The sequence below is a fragment of the Cataglyphis hispanica genome, chromosome 6, assembly GCF_021464435.1.
Source record: "Cataglyphis hispanica isolate Lineage 1 chromosome 6, ULB_Chis1_1.0, whole genome shotgun sequence".
In the NCBI taxonomy this organism is placed as follows: Eukaryota; Metazoa; Arthropoda; class Insecta; order Hymenoptera; family Formicidae; genus Cataglyphis; species Cataglyphis hispanica.
The window spans coordinates 6,876,538-6,896,366 of NC_065959.1; the positions used below are offsets into that span (position 1 = coordinate 6,876,538).

Genomic DNA, 19,829 nt, shown 5'->3' on the forward strand with positions numbered 1-19,829 from the left:
TTACTCTCGAAATATAATATAAAACGATCAAATAAAATTACTTAAATGAATGAATTTTATAAAGGACAAGATAATAAATGATACGGTTGATAATGAAAACAAAGATTGAAAGAATTCATAATTGGTGTACACTGATATAATGATTAATTATTCGAACCTAAAAACTCGCTCGATTTTCGTTTCCTAATATTTCGATCTAAATAATTAATATACTACAAAACTACTTAATAATTTACAATTTAACAAACAACGTTATTATGAATAATCATATCATTTATTAATTATCTCTTTGTCGGCTTACATGTTCAGACATTATAGTAATAATATGGAGCCTCTGTTTCTTTATGATATATCTCGCCAAAGGAGGAAGTTGTGCGCAATGCACAGGCGGAAATATATTTAAAAAAAATTTTTTTATCCTGATTGTTCAAAAAAAGCAAATACAAAATAAAAATATTTAATTAAAAATATAGTTATTTAGTAATATTTTCGAAAGAAAGGGGGAGAAGGAAATAAAACCTCCCAAATATTAAAAATTTTGATTGCAAATTATTATAGTAATGCATATGATATCGTATGCATGTGTAAATATTTTTTTTTGCATTATGTATCTGAAATAACCTAATAAGTATTTCGTAGATACAAAACAGATTCATTATATATATAAAAATATCATAAAAATTTTATTACTTAATTAACGTACAAATTTTCACAAAAATGACAAAAGCACATAGACATTGCGAAATTTTCATGAATCTTATATTTTTTCTTATATTTTCTTAGATTTTATATATATATATATATATTTTTAAGTGAGAAACTGATGTATTTTTTTAATATAATTAAAATATTTACTCTTTAATGGAATGATTTAATTATAATTCTAAAAAATACAATGATATATAATATATTTATGAATTAACCTAACGATAAAAATAATAGATAATATGACTCACATGTGCCATTGTCATATATTATAACAATATATTAATATTGATTTTTTAATATTGATATATATATCAATTGACGTCAGTTTGTGCATTTTGTTTCAAAAACCTGAATTTGACAAATATAATACAAGACAGAATTTATTTTCATATATTGTAAAACTTTTTATTACATTTGATAATTATAATTCCTAACAGTTAAGTACTTTATATAATATATCATGTGTCTAAATGTATATTTCCATTATCAGTTTCATCCATAATATTTTCAAAAGCAAAACTAGGCTTTTTTATTTGATTGCATATTTGTAAAGGTTTCTTGCTTTCTTCTTTTTGTATCCTTTGATTAATTGGAACATACAATTCACTTATACTGCCAAATTCATCATCAGAATCATCTAATTTCTGATTTTCATCCTTAGTATAAACATATTTTTCTTTGTTTGTCAAGAATTTAAATTCGTCAATTTTATATTCTAAATTTTCCACATTTTCTTGACTAGTAGATTCCATAGACTGCCAATTTCTTACATTAAATTGAAAGATTCGTTTGCTACATATATTGTCTATTATGTTTGTCACATTTAAATCATTGTCTTCATTTTCGCTCTTGAAATCATCGGGAGAAAGTTCATTAAACATTCTATCAATTGTATTATTCAATGTAAAATCTATCTTGTCCATCTCCAAAACTCTTTTAAATTGTGGTGCACATTTTATTTGTTTTAGGTCCACTACAACGTTTTCAGGCATATTCTTTATTTTTAACTTATTTACATTACTCAAAATACCTTCCTGCTTTGATCTTTTTGGTGTAATTGTCATGTTCTCAAAAGATTCTTCTAGCGATATAGATCGATTTCTAGATATAAAATCTTCAATCTTCCTATTATTTTTGCTTTCTAATATTTTCTTTTTTCCTTTCTTTTGTCTTGATTTTGCAATATTTGTTATTGCAATATTATTTTCTTCTGCATTTGTTGTAATCTTCTTTCTGCGAGAGTTAGCAGTTCGTTTCTTCGTTTTTACATTTCTAGTACTTTCGAATGTTTCAACTAACTCTGGATAACATTTTAAAACTAAGTCTTGTGGCTCAATACTTGTTAGTAAGCCGTCTTCATCATTATTATCATCCGGCTCTATTTGCTCTTTGTATTCTTTTAACATTTCTAATACACTATGTTCCTTCTTCCAAATAATTTCATAACTGGCTATAGATCTGATATTACGTATCTTTTTTATTTGATCAGGAATAAATAAGTTTGACATAGACAAACGTTCATCAAGTGTAAAATATGGCAAATGTAAAAGTTGCCATCTAGTAGTTAATGTAAATATTTTTTCAAATGCATATTGTGGTTCCCAACATAGATGTTTTTCCATAAAATCCTAAAACAAAAAAATTATATTTAATCACATTTAACAAAGAGACTATTTTACAACATACTATATATAACAATATATTTACAACAAATTGATTGATTTGAGGTTGCTTCCATTCTATATCCAATTTAGTTGGAAAAAAATCTTTTTTGTTAAGGAATTCTTCTATTAACTCTTGATTAGGGAAATTTTCATCATGAAGTGCTTTTTTTCTCAATGATATTTCATTTAACATCAGTGCTCTCTTTTCTCTACATACAAAATGCAATGTATTTAATTATTAAATACAATATACATCTCACAGATATGTAATACATTAATAAATTACCTGAAGTTATCATTACACTTTTCAATAGTACCACAATCAGCACAACCTGATTTTTTATGTTTTTGTAGTTTTCCTTGATGACCACATGCTGTGCATAAATCAGGATTTAATAAATCTGATTCAATTCTATCTAAACTTGTGTCAGTTTTCCAATTTTGAATCCTTTAAAAAAAAAAAGGAAAGGAAAATGGTTTAGTTACAATAAATAAATTTAATAAGTTCAATTAATACATAATTTTTTAATGCATCTAATATTCAAACCTTTGTAAAACATTTTCATCATCTACAGTCTTAAAAAATTTTAAAGCAGCCTCCTTTCCAACCCCATTCAGTCCCTCATTATAGTCACAACCGCACAGTAAAGCCAATGCTATCATTTTATTTCGTCCTATATTCAATGTCTTTTCTATCTTCTCCATATTGTAGACATCTACAGAACCAGCTGTAGCTCCTTGACTACTTGTACAGAAGTTCCTGTATACTACTTTTGCACCATATAAGAAGCAATCACTGTCTTGGCTTATACATCCATCTACAAGCTAAAACATATTTCTTTATTATTAAGGTAATCAATAATTTGTTTATCAAAGAAAATTAAGTTATAAATGTACCCCATCCTCATTTAAATAGGCACACATAGCTTCTGCTTCACCGTGGCTCTGTACACAAGCAATACCCATAAATTTTAACATTTCTTTACATTCATTTAAAACTCGCTTAAACTGTGTTCTCCCTCCTTTCTTAGCAGCTTTCTTTCTTTCCTGAAATCCATTACGAACATCATTTCTTCGTGCAATAGTTTTATGTTTTAGAATAGGAGCCTTTCCTTCTAATACAAATATTGGAGATATTCCTTGCATAAGTAGAAATGCTGTACGAAAGTATAGATTCCTACAACACAATTTAAATCGATAAATATTTTTTTAATTGTAACATAAATTTGTGTACTGCGTATTAATATTATGTACTCTATTTTTCGATCTAAGAAATTATATGGATACATTTACCTGAGATACATCTTTGGTTGTACGGCATTGTCAACGATCGTTTGACTATCAACGACCCATCCGCTTAAATCAATCGCAATAGTCTTTCCTTGTAACTCATACAGCGGTTTTTTTTCACACAAAGGCGATAAAACATTCCATAAATCTTTCACACCCATTTCGTATCACGTATTTTGAATTAAATCTATCAACGTAAATTTTCCAGAGAAACTTTCAACGTCGCCATCTCATATAGCTAATACAGTGGTCGTGTTACATTTTTACTTGCAGTGGATAAAAGTGAGTACATTTTTCGATCGCTTGAAGTAATCAAAATAAGTAAATACGAACGACGGAGTAAACATTTATAATTATTATTATGATTCATCAGTTTCTCATAACAGAGCATTGTTCGATGAAGTTTGCAAATATTTTATAAAAATGTGTTTGAAATGACATTCAGGATTTGCTAGTTAGTCATTTATATTACATTTTAAAAAGTTGTATTTATAATTTGTAGTGCAAATCTTGTTATTTAGGATCAGTTGAATGAAAATGGAAATGATTTGTGGAAGAAAAGATTTGCATATACGAAAATAGAATACGTCTTCACTGTACAAATTAAACAATCTCTATATATAACCTAACTTGAGAAGCAGAGACTCTATAAGAGATTTTATATAATTGACTTAATGAACGAAATTAGCATTAACAATAAGATGATTGATAAAAACACTAGTGGCAATATTTTGCTACCCTCAGAAAAACTACCAGAATGTTGGAATCAAGAAGAAAGAATGAGTGCATTGTTCTCACCATTTCGCAGTAAATCTGCCAATCCACAAGATTGGATTTCTAAATACAAATTTTGGCATGATTTGATATATGAATGGCTGAAGTATAACATGCAATGTAGTTTTTCTATCATCGATTTAAATGAAGCTTTTAAAAGAAGAGGTTGTACACCTCTTTGTCTGATTACTGTGATTGAAGAGCTTCTCAGGTATTATATTTTATTAAATATAATATATATAGCAAATTGAATAAATTTGATTGATTTACTTCAATTATTATTAGTCAATTATATGATTTAATTGACTAATTATTAATCAGTTGTTAATGATTGTTTTTATCATAATAAAGATAATTATTTGTTTATATATGTTGTTGCCAATATAAAAAAATATATTACTTATTTTGATGCAGTCTTTAATGTTATATCTTAATATATGTATTTTATAAAATTTTCCAGAAATAATGAAATAATTCAAGAGACTGATTTTTTTCAAGAACCATGTGAAACATGGGCAGCATGGTCAATTGATATATTTATTAAAAAACCAATTAGCTGGTCTTTCTCTAAAGTAAAAAATTATATAGTAGGCCAGAATGTAAATAACACAGAAGTAAGATACATACACTTGCGGATTGTTCAAGAACTGGGTGATATTATTCTTTCCATTGCTGACATTAAGAAAGACAATATCTTATTTTCAATCTCTGAAATAGTAGAATATTGTGAGAACAAAACTAAGAAACATATTTCAGAGAATACAGTAAGATTAGTGTTGGAGTGGTTAAGGCATAGAAAAAAGATTAGTGTCAAGAAAAATTTTGATTCACATAATGAATTACTGATTAAAATTTGTACACAAACAGTAAATGAAATTACAGAAGTAGAAGAAGGCATATATAAACTGATTAAGCAAGAAAATGAACTGATCAAAGAGATAGAACTTATGGAACAAGAGAAGCTTAATATTATCAACGAAACAAAATCATATTTGGCAAAAGGATTGCGTCAGATGGCAAAGACACGTTTAAGAAGGAAGATGGAATTGGAAAAGACCATAGAAAAACGTGCGCAAACTCTTACAAACCTACGCACTCTAATCACCAATATTGAAGATGCGCATTCTAATGTCACTGTATTGTCTGCTTACAAGACTGGATCTGATATATTAAAGAAAATACAACAAGATGATTTAACAGAACATGATGTTAGAGACATTATGGATGATATTAATGAGGTAGGCTATTAATATGGATTATTTGTAAGTGATTATATAAAAAAAGATATATTAATATCTATTATCTGTTAACTAGCTTTTAGAAGAGAAACAAGAGATAGACTCAGTTTTATCTGAGTCATTGCACCTCACAGATTCGGATGCCGAGTTGGAAAAGGAATTAGCAGAACTATTGAATAAAGACAATGATGATATAGATGATTCTAATATAGTTTCTGAATCAAATCCAGAAATTGAAAAAATTGAACAACGTTTGAAAGATTTGTGTATGGAAGGTAAATATTGTGAAATTTAATATCATTTTTTATATAAACTAATGGAATATTTATAATATAGGTATAGAGTCACCTGGCAAAAATAGACTTGTATTACCAACTGTGCCATCTCGTAAGGACAAGGCATTAAAGGAATTATAATATTTATATTAATGAAGCATCTGTATATAATTGTATACTAACTCCATGGAACTACTTGTATTCTTTTAAACATTTTACTGCATCTATTGTGTCACATAATAAAAAATATATGTTAGAATACATGTAAATTATGTATGAAGAGAATGAAATAGAAAATAAAAACGTGTGACTCTGAAGATTTTCATCAAAACTGGTTTGTAATTTAAACTATATTTAAAAAATTAAAATTAAAGATATATATAACAACTGGATTTATGTGTATTTCTATTTATTTTTTACACACATTTTCTATATGTGGCTGATTATATTGCAATTTAACAATTTGTATTACATTTTGTATCCAATCAATATGACTGGATATTTGTGTATATAAAGAATACAAATTATTGTTACAATGAGCACTTCCACCCTGTAGTATTGTACCAAGGGAAACACTAACAATACCTCTGAGATACCATAAACCATTAGTCTTAAAGACTAATCCACCGCCACTGTCACCATCACAAACGGAAGAACCTGAAATATATTGCTCTTATAATGTTTATGACTAAAAACTATCCTATTTCTTTTTTGCGTCTTTACAAGATAATCATTTTTATAGATCAAAAAATAATTATACTTTCCTTGTTGTTTTATATAAAATTAAAAAACTTATATATATCATTAATATATTTTTGATTAGTTTTATGAAAAAATGTAGTATTACATTATCTAATATTCGTTGTTTTTTCACTAACCATTTGTGTAGCCTGCACAAAATTTATCAGTAGTAAGATATTGTTGCGTATTGACATCTTGGCTTGCAGACTTGCATTGACTGAATGGAATATATGGCACTGTCAAAGTCTGTAAAATTGCACTGGATTTACCATCTGCGGTTCTACCAAATCCCGCCACTTTTCCCACTGCGCCTGCTTCTAATACTCTTCTATCGCTGAGAAGATCTATGCATACAGGAACTAACGTAGCTGACAATACAAATGGTTTGGCGAGTTCTAATATCGCGATATCCCTGATATAATTTCCTGAAAATCCTAGATAATTACATATAGTGTAAATATGTTTCACCTGTAAGAGAAAGCACATGTAAATAATTAATATGTACAAATTGATAGTATTGCATATAGATTAATTGTGTTACATATAAACTTGCATACCTGATTGGTTGTAACATATGGAGAGGGATAATCATAATCGCGGAAGATATTTCCTGTTGCTATGTAAATTTTCTTCGGATCAATCACTTGTCTAGTATCTTCATCGTATATGCAATGAGCTGCTGTTATCAAGAGATTCTCTTGAATGATAGATGCTCCACAGAAGAATTCTTTTGGCTTGTCTTGTGAGACACTGAGATACAGTGACGCATGCCATGGAAATTCCGTGATATTAGGTTGATAACCGCCTATAACGAGCGGTGTAACATTGGAAGGCGGTATGCCGCATACTATAACAAATATTTCAATTGAAGAAGTTGTTTTAGCATCATGAGACAAAAGAGCGCATTGAACATTTACAATCATGCAAAAGGAGATAATTCACAATAACTGTAATTTTATCACATATCATTGTGATTGTATACAGTTCTACAATTAATAGGATAGGAGAAAGAAATTGGAATTAATGTTGTATTTATAAAATTTTTGAATAAATTTATTAAATATATTTTGCTTAACTTAATATAATTTTATGCATATATTTATATGTATGTATATAAATTATTGTGCATTAGTAGAAAAATAGAGCATATTTTAATAATATTTCATTAAAGCTTTGGTTCATTAGGAAACAATTTCAAATTATAACTTAAATAGAAATTATAATACATAAGAAAAAAAAAGATGTGTGTGAATTATCTCAATGAGAATGAAAACATATATGTGGTTATTATATATCTTAACTATAAAAATAAAATTACTTAAAAATTACTTCTTATAATTTATCACTGTTTTTTATTATCTTAAGACCACATCCAAGATTTTTCTGTTGCTATATTATTATTTGATGTTGATGTCCTAACATCTATATTCGGATATTTTATATCCTTATCATTTGTATGTATAATGACTCTATCGTCCAAAATTTCAATAAATGTTGCATTATTCCTGTCTAAAGTGGTGTGCAACAAAAGATTACTATTATTAAGATAAATATTTATTGTGAGCGGACCTGGAGTACATCTTATAGGTTCTGGTTCCCATTGACCATTCGCATTACATGTTACAAAATCCCTTTGTGTTGAAAGTACTTGATTGCTTTCAGGTTGATAACTGTTTCGGCAGTACAATTTCGCCCTTGTTCTAGGTAAAACTGGAGAATCACAAGATGCCCATTCACCATTGTATGTACATTCAGCCCTAATTGATGCTGAACTTAAAGCTTTGCAGCGAATTTCTATCAAAAAATATTTTAAATATCTAATTAATGCATAATCATGCATGCAATGCTTATCACTATCACTATTAAAATATTTCATTGTGAATAAAATATTATACTTTCAAAGATATTTTTTTTTCTATATGTTTTCTCAAATACTAATATAAAGTCTACAAATATAATTATAATTATTATTATCATACCTGTACAAAATGGTATATTAAGCCATTTTCCTTCAAAACTGCAACTTACATCGATAGAACCTCTTATCTGAAATCCTTCATCACAAGAATAAATTAGATGAGATCCTGGTTCCAGGTTCACTCCTTGCGAAATATCACAATCTTGTCTAGTGTTTGAACATTGCGATCGATGCAACTTCCAATGACCGTTTTGCGGTTGTGGTGGAGCTTTGCAAGTTTTTATACCAGATGACACAGTAGAACTTGAAGACTGTCCTGATGATCGTTCTGTTGTTGTTCCTGGTTGCGGTGTTATTGTTACCGGTGGTAACGGCGATGGCCATCTGGTTCCGCCACATAATTGTGGATTCTCGTCCGATCCATCGGCGCAATTGATTACTCCGTTACATCGTAGATTACCGTCGATGCAAGCTCCATAAGTGCAACGGAAAACTGTCGGCGGACAACTGCAAAGAAATTATCAATTGAAAAAAAATATTTGTTTCCCATACTTGAGCCAAAAGTAGTAAAAAAAAAATTGTTCTCTTACATGAATGACCCGCATCTTGCGTATACTTCATCGGAACCGTCCAAGCAGTTTTTATCCCCATCACATACATCGATACTATTAATGCATTGTCCGTTGTCACATGTAAATTGATTTGTTCTGCATTGTGTTGCTGTTTGATTATTGTTTTCACTCGTTCTTGTACACTGAGGTTGCGTTTCGTCACTATTGTCGACACAGTCCTGAACGTTATTACAGACGGCGTCTCCGTTTATACATGCACCGTATTTACATCGAAAAGCATAATCAGGACACAGAATCTCCGGTTTCATACATTCGGCCTGTGTCTCGTCGGATGAATCCTTACAATTCGCTTTGCCATCGCATAATAATTCGCCCGCTATACATTCTCCATTATAACATTGGAATCTCTCGAGCCTGTTTGAACAATGAAATAAATGCATTGAATATTTATTTCTTCGAACATATTAATATGTCAAAGTGACACTTTTATTATTATATAACGCATAGACTCACCCGCAATCATTAGTTTGTGCATACCCGGAACCAATATACGCTATGAAAAATTCAGAAAACAAAATTTTATTAAATTATAAAAATTTGATCTTTTTTTATTATATATGCATTGCTTACTGCATGTATTGTAAAGTATACGCACATAAGTTGAGAAGTTACATTTTATAAAAGCATTTTAATTAGTACTAGAATTTCCACTCATATATATGCATGTGAAAGATCCTGTTTAATGATTATAATAAGTTTTTTTTTTATGACAAAATCAATCAATTGCAAATAATTAGTTGATTCTTATTATTGACTAACAATAAGGAAAATTTTAATAAACGCGGCAGAAACATATGATAAGAGATGCATGTGTCATATATTCTCGCATGTATTTTTTTAATTTATTATCTACCAATATATATGTAAACATATAAGATGCGTCTACTCGGAGTTCAAGGCCATCAAACTGGTTTCTGAAACTTGCTGAGATTACGACGATGCTTCGCAAATCTTTTGGATTAAGATGTTGTAGATATTTAATTGTCATAAGAGATGAGTTTAGTGCATATGGTAGCAAATTTGCTCTAATAAATGCAAAATAAATAGAAATAAATATATATATTTTTTTTTATTAATTGTCTCTCATGCACAGAAAACTATTCAATCAATTAATTCCTCGATTAATTAAAATTAAGGTATGTAAACGATATAATTCGTAGATTATAAGCAGAATCAAACAATTTTTAAAATATAATATTTAACATTTTCTCAAATATATATATCACCTTATTTATCATTGATTTCATTACTATTGAATGCTTGAAATCAGAGTTCACGTTCAGTAAATGAACATGAGATGTAAAATGTCAATCGCGGCACCAGTAAAAAAAAACAACTACAATTTTTTGTATTTTCACGATTATTTTATCAGTAATATGCTTCAAAATATTTTTATTTATTAATGACAACAACCATTTAATTGTTTCAAATATTTCTTATAAATCTAATATTAATGTAATTTAAACTTTTTTTTAATTTTGTGATATTATATATCAATAAAAAATTTTTTAAAAAAATTATTGTTTTCCAATTACAGTTCCGTAATATTCTTTCATAAATGTATCGTAATATGATTCTTACCATAAACAATCGTTAATAAGGCAGAAACTTGCTTAATCCACATGATAAAGCACTGTGTGATGAAAGACCGATGATTTCTCGATGATTCCGCGCCTTCTTATAACTCGACGCTCGATCACTAACTGCGATCATCTACTGGATAGATCTACCAGTTACTACAAGACGGGGATAACTTGGGGATAACCCAATGAAAACATGCGCGTCATCTCTATGTGTGCGTATATACAGAGATACGAGAATGCACGGGGAAAATACGTATATGTGATCGTACATGTACAAACAAATTAACATAAATGCAACGATGGCATATGTGAGCATATTCATAATTCAATTCAAAGAATTTGTATCAAAGAGATAGCACTTGTATATATATCAAAATACGCGATTCAAGAATTATCTGTTTGCATAAAACCATTTAAAAACTAAAAGAAATTATAATTATATTTATATTAATTACAAATTATACTTACATAAAATATATTTATATGAAATTATAATTTTATAGCCTTGAATGGAAAGTATTAAAAATTTTCATGTAGTAAATAAAAATATATGTTTCTTCTTGAATATTTTAATGTATTTGATACAGAAACAATGCTATGTATTTTATGTTTACATATTATTGTCCATAGCTTCTTGTTTTTCATCATCTTCAATAAGATCTTCTTTATTACTAAATGAATAGAAGGGAAGACCTGCTATCCATTTTAATGTCCTATATAACATTGATTAAGGTAAATAAAAGAAAATTTTGATATTATAAATAAAATAAAATAAAAATTTATTATGCAAAAAGTATTATTCTAAAAGGATACGTTTGTTCTGAAATCTCGGTATCCACCATATGTTTCAAAATATATTCCTTTTGAAACTTTTCTACTTCTTCTTCACACTCTTTCCAGTCTAATGTTTCATGAAGACCATCTGCACCATACCTCTTACCATAACAATCATAATGTACCTGTCAATATATCTTATATATACATATATACATACACATACATACACAAACACACACACGCGCGCGCGCGCGTGTGTGTTGAATAATTTAGTTTAGACAATTCAATATCAATCATAACAAATAAGTTATTATTAAATATTGATTTATAATTCTGTTTGATAGATTACGGTAATTGCAAATAATATAAAATATATATTTTAAACATAATATTGTACTATCAAAATTTCTTACATGGCATAGACACAATCCTAAGCCGGGTGCAATTGGTATCTCCAACTTATCCATTGTCTTAAATGCTTCATTGATCGTTTCTTCAGATATAATATTTCTCGCAACCGCGATCACCACTGCGACCATTTTTCGAATTTGATGTAACATGAAACTTTGTCCTTTAATTTCCAATATCGCAAATTCCATACCATTCAAAGTAAATGTATCCACACAGTGGAACTTGATTATGTAACGTTGTGCCCGTGGATCTAATGGTTTTCTGAATAAAACAGAATGTAAACTTTAGTTTTAAATAGTAAAAACAAATAAATATTCCTATGAATAAATACTTACACTTTAGATGTGAAATTATGAAAATTGTGTGTGCCTTCCATAAGTTTCAAAATTGAGTTTAATCTATTTAAAGATTCTGGAGATAATCTGTAGTCAATATATGGCTTCCCAGCAATAGTTGACAATTGTTTGATTCTCTCATCTTCATTAACTTCTTCTCCAACTTTTAATAATGTTGGATCCTCCAGTGCAAATGCAAAAGTAGGAATAATGTATCTATAGGTACGTGCATCACACTGGTTTTTACTATTGAAACCTTTTGTCACTCGTTTTATTCCAAATACTCTGATTACATCAGGTAGAAATTTATTTATTACTGTCTTGTCAGGCTTTTCCGCTACAAAAAATATTTAATATTTAATAATATAATAATATAAATTTAATATTTTTAATATAAAAAAATAGTTTTAACTAATTTTAAATTTGATAACAAAATTCTAAATTTTATTAAAAAAATAATTATTTATTATAAAAAGTATTATTGTAAAGCTATTAGATTAAAATATAAATATTAATACAATCAACATACATTAAATTGAGATTTAATTTGCTAAAAATTTTTTTAAAAATCTATAGATATTCAATTAATATTATTAAAATATATCTTACGCAGCTTCAGTGAAACAATTTGCCTAATTGCTGATACTCCTTTGTCTGTACGCGCAGCTCTTTGAAAACTAATTAAACGCATATTCTCAAAATGTTCTGCAGTTATTAAGTCTGCCTTCAATAAGGCAGTAATCAAATCTTCTTCAATAGTTTTCATGCCAGGATTTCTTTGCATGCCATAATAATCTTTACCAAGATAACCTAATAATATAGCATGATTTTTCCTCTTAATTCTTTGCACTGTCTCTGTTTCTGTCTTTTGTATTTTAGCTTCGATCTCGTTGCCATCATCTAACATAGGTCTTTTCTCTCCATGCATAGTATTTATATCAGGTTGAATTATAGAATCCACTGTGGTTGACATAATTCTATGGCAAGTATTTTCTAAATAAAGATATTTATGAGCATTAGATTAATTTATAAATAATAATAATTAAATAATTAGTGTTAATTAATATTAAAATTAGATTTAAAACATGGTTCGAATACAAAAAAACAATATAATTCAAACACTCTATTCAAGTCTGTCATTTGTATGTTGTATGTTTTTTCTTATATGTTTTATATTTTTATAAGAGAACTTATTTTATATATAAATCAATTTGTTTATATATTTTTATTTAATATATTTTGCATACCTAATTGAATCTTTAACCAGCGAAGTGCAGAATTATTTAAGAAGCAATGTTTTGTCTTGTACAACATTAGCAATCTTTTAATTTTTTCTTATTTTGTAAATATATATATTTTTTATTAAAACAATTCAAACTTTTTTCTATCTTGTCCTTTAATTAATTGAAATTCACGTCATTTTAATAAAAATTTCAGAAAAAAATAACATTTGCAATACAATATATAAATTAACCTAACATCTAACACAAGATCCTGAGTCTGTTCTTTACAGCTGAACTGGCTGCACTAGTTCAGGGCTTATCTTTTTCTCTCCATTGGAAGGAAAAAGATAAATTCTGAACTAGTGCAGCCAATTTAGCTGTAAAGAACAGATCCTTTATTTCCCTCATAAAGCAACGCTATCACATTTATACTTTTGAATTATTTAGCTACTGTGCCGATAAAATTATCGGCAATGCAATTAATGTTTCAAGCCATACTGAACGTTAATATCTCTGATTTTCAAAAGATGGCCGTCTCGTCGGTCGTCGGTTAAGTAGCTTTCGGTATTATTCGCACGATGCGACATAATCCTGCAACGTGAAGTAAAAACACGAAGTTTAATAAAAATATTATTTAAAAACACATAATTTATATTTGCGATCGTGTTATTGTATAATTCTTCTAATAAATAAGGTCTCTTGTAAAAATGCTATCAAAATATGTCAACTCGGTATTTACTTATGGGAAATTTATACAGGTTAGCTACAGTTTATTTTTTAAAAGAAAAATAAAAATAATCTGCAATAACTAATTTTTCTCATTTAATTCTTATAATATCAAATAATAAATTATAAAGATATAGATTTTATAGATATTAATATAATCTTTCCTATATTATAACGTTAGAGATATCACAATCAAATAATTTTATTTTTAGTTTAAAATATATAAAACTGCTTTAAAAATTATATATATTAATTTAAATATATAATTTCGAAAGTAATTAAAAAAAATTATAAATATATATATATATATATATATAAATATATATATATATATATATATGTTTTATATATATAGTTGAAGAATCATTCATTCAAGTATAGAGAATCTAATACTAAATCTAATACTAAATGTTAAACACACAGAGAGATATCTAAACAGACAAGATTTTATTTCAGAACAAACTATCATTGTTTGGAGCTATTAATTATCCTAATGATTTTACACAAGTCAGATATATACGTAAGCATTGGAATCCAAAATGGAAGAAATTAAGAAGAGAAAAAGTTATTAAAATAAAGCTTCCAACATTTGATGATGATAATGAAGATCCTATGAAAATGGATAAAGAGCAAATACGATCACGTATGAAAGAATTTGGTTTTGTTCCACAAAAAGCTTGGCAGGAAAGACCAACATTTATTACCTCTACTCCTACAATTTTTGAATCTTATATTGCTCCTGAAGGAGATGGAAAGTTTTCTGCTATCACCAAAGAGGTATTTTTTCTTTTTTGTTTTTAGTTTAATAATATTGTTTATAATATTTGAAAAATATAAAATAAACAAGAGATATAGTTTATAAAATATAAGATATATTGTACAATTTTATCAAAACAATTTTTTTTGCTAACACTAATAGTTTGCTGAATTTTAATAATAAATTTAATATATATATAATGTAAAGAATATGTATGCATTTTTTTAATCATTGTTTTATGATTGCAATATAGGGAGCAAAACAAAAATTTACATTTTTGGAGAAAAAAGGCAAATCTGTAATGGCCATTAGAAAAATTAAATCATTTGATGATACATTTAAGACAACCTTTTTTATAGAAGAGGCTACAGATATTTATCAAAAGGCCCATGAAGCTTTAGCTGCGTAAGAAACAATAGATATATAATATTTTTATAATTTTCATTATACAAATAATATTGCAAATTTAAAGACATGAAAAAATAAAATTATGAATTAAAGAATTATGAAAAATATCAATAAATAATATTGTATATGTTTATTTATAATGTTTATTAACATTATTAAATAATATAATTGTTTTAATTTCAGAAAAGATGAAGAGAAGTTAATACAATATGTTACAGAAACAGCATATCCTGTAAGTTTAAAGTTTATCTCATTGTTGCTAACTCAAATGAACACAAATCTATGTTTATTATAATATTGCATATTACAATAATTTTTACATTTTTAGAAAATTATACACAACATGATGGATAAAACTATACACTGGAAGTTTTTAGAATCTTTGGAACCAGCTCGTATTGTGCACGCAAGAACTACAGATATAATAACGAAGGAGAATGTTTTTGCACAACTTACTGTTCGATTCCACACACAACAGGTAATTTATTCTTTGTAACTTACTTCTTTTATATAATATTAATGATCTCTAAACTAAAATTTCTCCTCTTTGCAGATATTAGCGATTTATGATAGATTTGGTCGCTTAATACAAGGAAGTGAGATTCTAAGAAAAGATGTATTAGAATATATAGTATTCGAAAAGCATTTAGCTAATGAATACGGCGTTTGGCGAATTCATGGTAAAATTATACCATCTTGGATGACTTCGACAAACATAGCAGAAGGTACATATGTTTTGAAAGATTCAAAAGAAAAAGATGATCCTGAACCCACTGAACCTCATCCCGTGGAAGCTACCTTAGTAGACGATTCTTCAAAAGATATGGCAAAGAATGTGACGAATGTATCATCTTCATGAATTATATTAAACAGGTATGCTAAGTAATAATTGTATTATATATTATTGGTAAAATAAAAAATATATCATATAATAATCGAAATTCCTTTTTTTTATTCAAACAAAATTTTGTTATATTCACAAAGCATGCATTATTTTCTCAAAGTTATCTAATTTTAATTTCTATTAAAGGGGAGTTGATTTAACACAACAGATGAGAATACAAAAAATATTCTTTAAAAGTTTTTCTTTGACAGTATTCACATATAGTACCCACATATAGTATATACACATATAGGTATACTTATATTATTATATTTAATTAATGTAGTACACAGACACACATACACTAACTATTATAATTTTAGTAAATAATTTTTAAATGCATATCGTTCCTGCTTGCAAGTAAATCTTTTATATTATACATATTCAAAAATGATGTAAGTGAAAAGAATTACAATTGCTTGAATTTATAAGCAAACACGATTTTCTCAATTATGAAGATAATAAAAGCAATTATCATCCCACAGCACAACACTGCAATTACTAAAGAAACTTGATATATCTCAATTGGTTGCGGTATCTCGTCATTATAATTCTGTTTAATTTTTTGTCCCAACCAACGATTCTTTAACCCATTCAATAGTCCAACTTCCTTTAACTTGAGGATCCTATTCACAAAAATTGTTTGTTTATGTATCAAAGTACTATAATATGTGATTGTGATTACTAAATTGTTGTTTTGATGAAATTATTAAAAAAAACACCAATATATATATTGAGTATTCTAAAAATTAAATTGCAGTACCAATATGTTCTATAAATGAATATTTTTCAATGGAGAATTAGTTTAATCAATGATTAAATTATTTGGCTTTACATTTATTTATTTTTATTTATTTTAAAATAACTTGTATATATTTAAGAAAGTATAAAATCTGATTTTACAGTAATAAATATGTATAATAGGAATTCTATTTTATATAGTTTCTATTGATGTCGTGCAAATTTCTATTATAGACAAATATTCAATGTGTGAAAATTACAAAATTAAAATAATTTCACATAAAAATTTTATTCAAGTATGAATAGATTGTATTTATTAAAGAACTGTTTAATTTATGTTAATTTCTATAATTTACATAAAATACTTTGTCTAAAATATTATTTTATGCAGATATTTCTTTACCCAAGATCCACAGTCCTTTTGTACTTAAAATTTTTTACGATGCCAGAAGCTACCCATATTTTTATCAAGGGTTTTCCAGTCGGAATTAAATGACACATAGCATGTTCTCTCATTTTGTACTCATCTTCACCTTGATATATAGCATATTTCTTTTTTTGCGAGAAACATGCAAATTTTTCCATTTTTTCAGTAGTTGATATTATGATCAAACGTTTTGCCTTTCTTGCTCGTACAATCCGCAAATCAGAGTGTGCCTAAAAATGTTGAATAGCAAACATTTAAACATATCAAATAAAAAGTTTTAAATACATCTACAGAATATTAAATAATGTTTTAAACACACACACACACAGCATATATATAAAACATTATTAATTATATATTTATCAAAATACCTTAAACGTCATAGCTCCAGTAGAACCTTTCAGACTGACAACGCTGTATTTAGTATTAGCTATTAAAGAAGTGAAACTATGGAATGGTGGTATATAAATATTCTTCGTTATATAAATAAATAATACAGCACCAAATGCTATATATATTAAAGAACAAAAAAAGCCTAGTGTTACTTCTAATATCCTTGATCTTCTATTTAGGAATTCGGGAATGTAGCCTTTATAAATATACATATAAATGTATATAAAATAATTATTATTATATTACAAATTATATATAGTAATATAATTATACATATTACAAATTAATAATGATTTCTCATTGTTATTGTTATGTATATATTGTTTATAGTATACTAACTTAGTTTTCTCTTAAGAAAGACGAACATATTAATCGATAATTTATACGTACCTTGATTACAGAGATTTCCGAAGTTATAAAATAAATGTTCATTGAAAGGAGTGTTTTGGTAATTATCTTTATACCATACAAGAATATTCTGCGTTAAAAAGGTGCATATGCTTATTAGTATATACATTATAAATATAATGCCCCATATTTGCCAAGAAAAAACTTTTATCATCCATTCATTGTCGTGTATCACTTCACGACGAATATATAAATGATAGCTGTAAAATTATTTAAAATTATTATAATCATTTATAATATAGTTTAATTGATGTTAAGCTATCATTAATCCTGAGCTAAAATACAAAGTTTTTAACTAATTTAGACTATTAATAACGAATAAAAAAGAAGTAAAGAAAAATCAAAATTTAAAAATTTTGGTGAATTAAACTGATATACCTATTTATTCCAAAAGGTACTGTAAAATCAAGAGCCGTAATTCGTTCGATAAATGTATCAGTCTTTGGTATTGCAATAGTTTCATTGCGAGAAATAATACCTAATAATCCTTTTTTATAAATTCCGTCATCCTCTGGAATACCCATGCCATCTACGTTTACTCTTACTGGCTGTAATCTAAAAGAATGAAATATCTTTTGATTACTGTTTGCCATTAATTTTGATCTCACATGAAAGTCAGTGCAATCTCACGTAAAGTTTAACAATTTGGAAAGAAGGATCCACATTTCACCGTAAACTCCTGTAACTTTCGTATCGTTATCATAAAAATCAAAAAAATATTCTTCCTGAAAAGAAAGTATAATCGATGAAATTATCTCATTCAACCTCTCTTTAATTTATACTATTTAATAGAACATTATTTAACAAATTAAATCTTTGTTAACTATTATTTATTCTTTTATGTAAATTTTTACAATCTCGATTAACAATAAGATAAGGATATCGCAATTTTAAACGTTACAATGAAAATTTCATATAAAAATAGAATGAAAATAAGATATGCTTTTATTAATTAACAAATACTGAAAAGATAATATTAAGATTAATATACATATATGTATATATAAATTTTTTTTTAATACCTTAAAAGATGTTACAGTCAAATTCTGCAGTTGAAAATTGTGGGTCTCGAGTACTCGACTCTGTCTGCGACGCTCTTGTTGTATCATCGCAAAAATCGGTACACTGGAAATTGGCACGAAAGTCTTTTGCATTTTGCTCCAAATAATACCGTTCATTATCTCAAATAACGAAACTCTATGCAATATGGTAAGAAATAATAGTTGTTTCATAAAAATAATATTGTTAGCGTGCCTTATAAAAGTTAAAAGGTTTTGTCTTGGTTTTTGCCTGCGAGACTCAAATTATTTACATATCCATTAATTCAAGATCAATATCCAAAAAAAAAATGATTATTATTAAGTTAGTTTTTGTAATAGATGAAAAAAAGTATGCCATCATGTCATTTTAGATAAAATCTATCTTTTTGAATAATTGCACATGTCAGATCACAGTCTTGAGATTATTTTATTTATTTTTATTTTCTATATTTTATCAAATATAATGCAAAAATGCAT

At 27.1% G+C, this 19,829-nt stretch overlaps 6 protein-coding genes across 13 annotated transcripts; 2 read left to right on the forward strand and 4 right to left on the reverse strand.

Moving 5' to 3' along the window:
• Window positions 1–970: 970 nt before the first annotated feature.
• Window positions 971–3,826, reverse strand: LOC126850276 (flap endonuclease GEN). The gene is made up of 6 exons (XM_050593102.1): window positions 3,666–3,826; window positions 3,270–3,549; window positions 2,920–3,197; window positions 2,659–2,820; window positions 2,416–2,581; window positions 971–2,336 (listed from the first exon to the last, which is right to left on the reverse strand). Exons 1-6 carry the CDS (start codon window positions 3,821–3,823, stop codon window positions 1,167–1,169), a joined length of 2,214 nt encoding a protein of 737 aa, XP_050449059.1. The 5' UTR covers window positions 3,824–3,826; the 3' UTR covers window positions 971–1,166.
• LOC126850287 (charged multivesicular body protein 7) lies at window positions 3,823–6,266 on the forward strand. 4 transcript variants are annotated; one of them, XM_050593132.1, is made up of 5 exons: window positions 3,823–3,944; window positions 4,184–4,647; window positions 4,897–5,674; window positions 5,751–5,949; window positions 6,011–6,266. In XM_050593132.1, exons 2-5 carry the CDS (start codon window positions 4,337–4,339, stop codon window positions 6,088–6,090), a joined length of 1,368 nt encoding a protein of 455 aa, XP_050449089.1. In that variant the 5' UTR covers window positions 3,823–3,944; window positions 4,184–4,336; the 3' UTR covers window positions 6,091–6,266. The 4 variants fall into 4 exon arrangements, with proteins under 4 accessions (XP_050449089.1, XP_050449090.1, XP_050449088.1 ...); XM_050593133.1 differs by having other exon boundaries at window positions 3,840–3,944; window positions 4,165–4,647; XM_050593131.1 differs by lacking the exon at window positions 3,823–3,944 and adding an exon at window positions 3,958–4,116 and having other exon boundaries at window positions 4,165–4,647.
• A 75-nt stretch (window positions 6,267–6,341) lies between these two features.
• On the reverse strand, window positions 6,342–11,129 carry LOC126850256 (modular serine protease-like). The gene is made up of 8 exons (XM_050593070.1): window positions 10,822–11,129; window positions 9,694–9,733; window positions 9,199–9,594; window positions 8,670–9,115; window positions 8,260–8,484; window positions 7,248–7,537; window positions 6,828–7,158; window positions 6,342–6,606 (listed from the first exon to the last, which is right to left on the reverse strand). Exons 1-8 carry the CDS (start codon window positions 10,862–10,864, stop codon window positions 6,359–6,361), a joined length of 2,019 nt encoding a protein of 672 aa, XP_050449027.1. The 5' UTR covers window positions 10,865–11,129; the 3' UTR covers window positions 6,342–6,358.
• A 247-nt stretch (window positions 11,130–11,376) lies between these two features.
• LOC126850299 (pseudouridylate synthase 1 homolog) lies at window positions 11,377–13,968 on the reverse strand. 3 transcript variants are annotated; one of them, XM_050593152.1, is made up of 7 exons: window positions 13,826–13,968; window positions 13,594–13,740; window positions 12,956–13,339; window positions 12,347–12,683; window positions 12,014–12,272; window positions 11,637–11,782; window positions 11,377–11,536 (listed from the first exon to the last, which is right to left on the reverse strand). In XM_050593152.1, the coding sequence occupies exons 2-7, from the start codon at window positions 13,658–13,660 to the stop codon at window positions 11,434–11,436; spliced, it is 1,296 nt and encodes a 431-aa protein (XP_050449109.1). In that variant the 5' UTR covers window positions 13,661–13,740; window positions 13,826–13,968; the 3' UTR covers window positions 11,377–11,433. The 3 variants fall into 3 exon arrangements, with proteins under 3 accessions (XP_050449109.1, XP_050449110.1, XP_050449108.1); XM_050593153.1 differs by lacking the exon at window positions 13,594–13,740 and having other exon boundaries at window positions 12,956–13,323; window positions 13,821–13,968; XM_050593151.1 differs by having other exon boundaries at window positions 13,594–13,968.
• Window positions 13,969–14,109: 141 nt separating this feature from the next.
• Window positions 14,110–19,366, forward strand: LOC126850324 (probable 39S ribosomal protein L45, mitochondrial). Of its 3 annotated transcripts, none has more exons than XM_050593197.1 (7): window positions 14,110–14,327; window positions 14,752–15,072; window positions 15,306–15,457; window positions 15,644–15,692; window positions 15,789–15,938; window positions 16,014–16,333; window positions 19,343–19,366. In XM_050593197.1, exons 1-6 carry the CDS (start codon window positions 14,277–14,279, stop codon window positions 16,317–16,319), a joined length of 1,029 nt encoding a protein of 342 aa, XP_050449154.1. In that variant the 5' UTR covers window positions 14,110–14,276; the 3' UTR covers window positions 16,320–16,333; window positions 19,343–19,366. The 3 variants fall into 3 exon arrangements, with proteins under 3 accessions (XP_050449154.1, XP_050449153.1, XP_050449152.1); XM_050593196.1 differs by lacking the exon at window positions 19,343–19,366 and adding an exon at window positions 16,491–16,622; XM_050593195.1 differs by lacking the exon at window positions 19,343–19,366 and having other exon boundaries at window positions 16,014–16,401.
• On the reverse strand, window positions 16,691–18,780 carry LOC126850342 (probable glutamate receptor). Its single transcript, XM_050593225.1, has 5 exons — window positions 18,691–18,780; window positions 18,295–18,512; window positions 17,883–18,100; window positions 17,488–17,741; window positions 16,691–16,969 (listed from the first exon to the last, which is right to left on the reverse strand). The coding sequence occupies exons 2-5, from the start codon at window positions 18,464–18,466 to the stop codon at window positions 16,753–16,755; spliced, it is 861 nt and encodes a 286-aa protein (XP_050449182.1). The 5' UTR covers window positions 18,467–18,512; window positions 18,691–18,780; the 3' UTR covers window positions 16,691–16,752.
• Window positions 19,367–19,829: the final 463 nt, after the last annotated feature.

Coding starts and splice junctions, on each gene's coding strand:
- LOC126850324 (XM_050593197.1), top strand. CDS start 14,277: ATGCTATCAAAATATGTCAACTCGGTATTTACTTATGGGAAATTTATA. Junction 14,328..14,751: donor CTTATGGGAAATTTATACAG/GTTAGCTACAGT, acceptor ATTTTATTTCAG/AACAAACTATCATTGTTTGG. Junction 15,939..16,013: donor TTCGATTCCACACACAACAG/GTAATTTATTCT, acceptor TCCTCTTTGCAG/ATATTAGCGATTTATGATAG.
- LOC126850342 (XM_050593225.1), bottom strand. CDS start 18,466: ATGATAAAAGTTTTTTCTTGGCAAATATGGGGCATTATATTTATAATG. Junction 17,742..17,882: donor CTGGAGCTATGACGTTTAAG/GTATTTTGATAA, acceptor CAACATTTTTAG/GCACACTCTGATTTGCGGAT. Junction 16,970..17,487: donor AAAAGGACTGTGGATCTTGG/GTAAAGAAATAT, acceptor TTTTGTGAATAG/GATCCTCAAGTTAAAGGAAG.
- LOC126850299 (XM_050593152.1), bottom strand. CDS start 13,660: ATGTTGTACAAGACAAAACATTGCTTCTTAAATAATTCTGCACTTCGC. Junction 12,684..12,955: donor AATTGTTTCACTGAAGCTGC/GTAAGATATATT, acceptor TATTTTTTGTAG/CGGAAAAGCCTGACAAGACA. Junction 12,273..12,346: donor CATAATTTCACATCTAAAGT/GTAAGTATTTAT, acceptor TGTTTTATTCAG/AAAACCATTAGATCCACGGG.
- LOC126850256 (XM_050593070.1), bottom strand. CDS start 10,864: ATGTGGATTAAGCAAGTTTCTGCCTTATTAACGATTGTTTATG. Junction 9,734..10,821: donor CTTATTAACGATTGTTTATG/GTAAGAATCATA, acceptor AATTTTTCATAG/CGTATATTGGTTCCGGGTAT. Junction 8,485..8,669: donor TAATATACCATTTTGTACAG/GTATGATAATAA, acceptor ATTTTTTGATAG/AAATTCGCTGCAAAGCTTTA.
- LOC126850276 (XM_050593102.1), bottom strand. CDS start 3,823: ATGGGTGTGAAAGATTTATGGAATGTTTTATCGCCTTTGTGTGAAAAA. Junction 3,550..3,665: donor CAACCAAAGATGTATCTCAG/GTAAATGTATCC, acceptor ATTGTGTTGTAG/GAATCTATACTTTCGTACAG. Junction 2,337..2,415: donor CTCAAATCAATCAATTTGTT/GTAAATATATTG, acceptor TTTTTGTTTTAG/GATTTTATGGAAAAACATCT.
- LOC126850287 (XM_050593132.1), top strand. CDS start 4,337: ATGAACGAAATTAGCATTAACAATAAGATGATTGATAAAAACACTAGT. Junction 5,675..5,750: donor TTATGGATGATATTAATGAG/GTAGGCTATTAA, acceptor TCTGTTAACTAG/CTTTTAGAAGAGAAACAAGA. Junction 5,950..6,010: donor GAAAGATTTGTGTATGGAAG/GTAAATATTGTG, acceptor TTTATAATATAG/GTATAGAGTCACCTGGCAAA.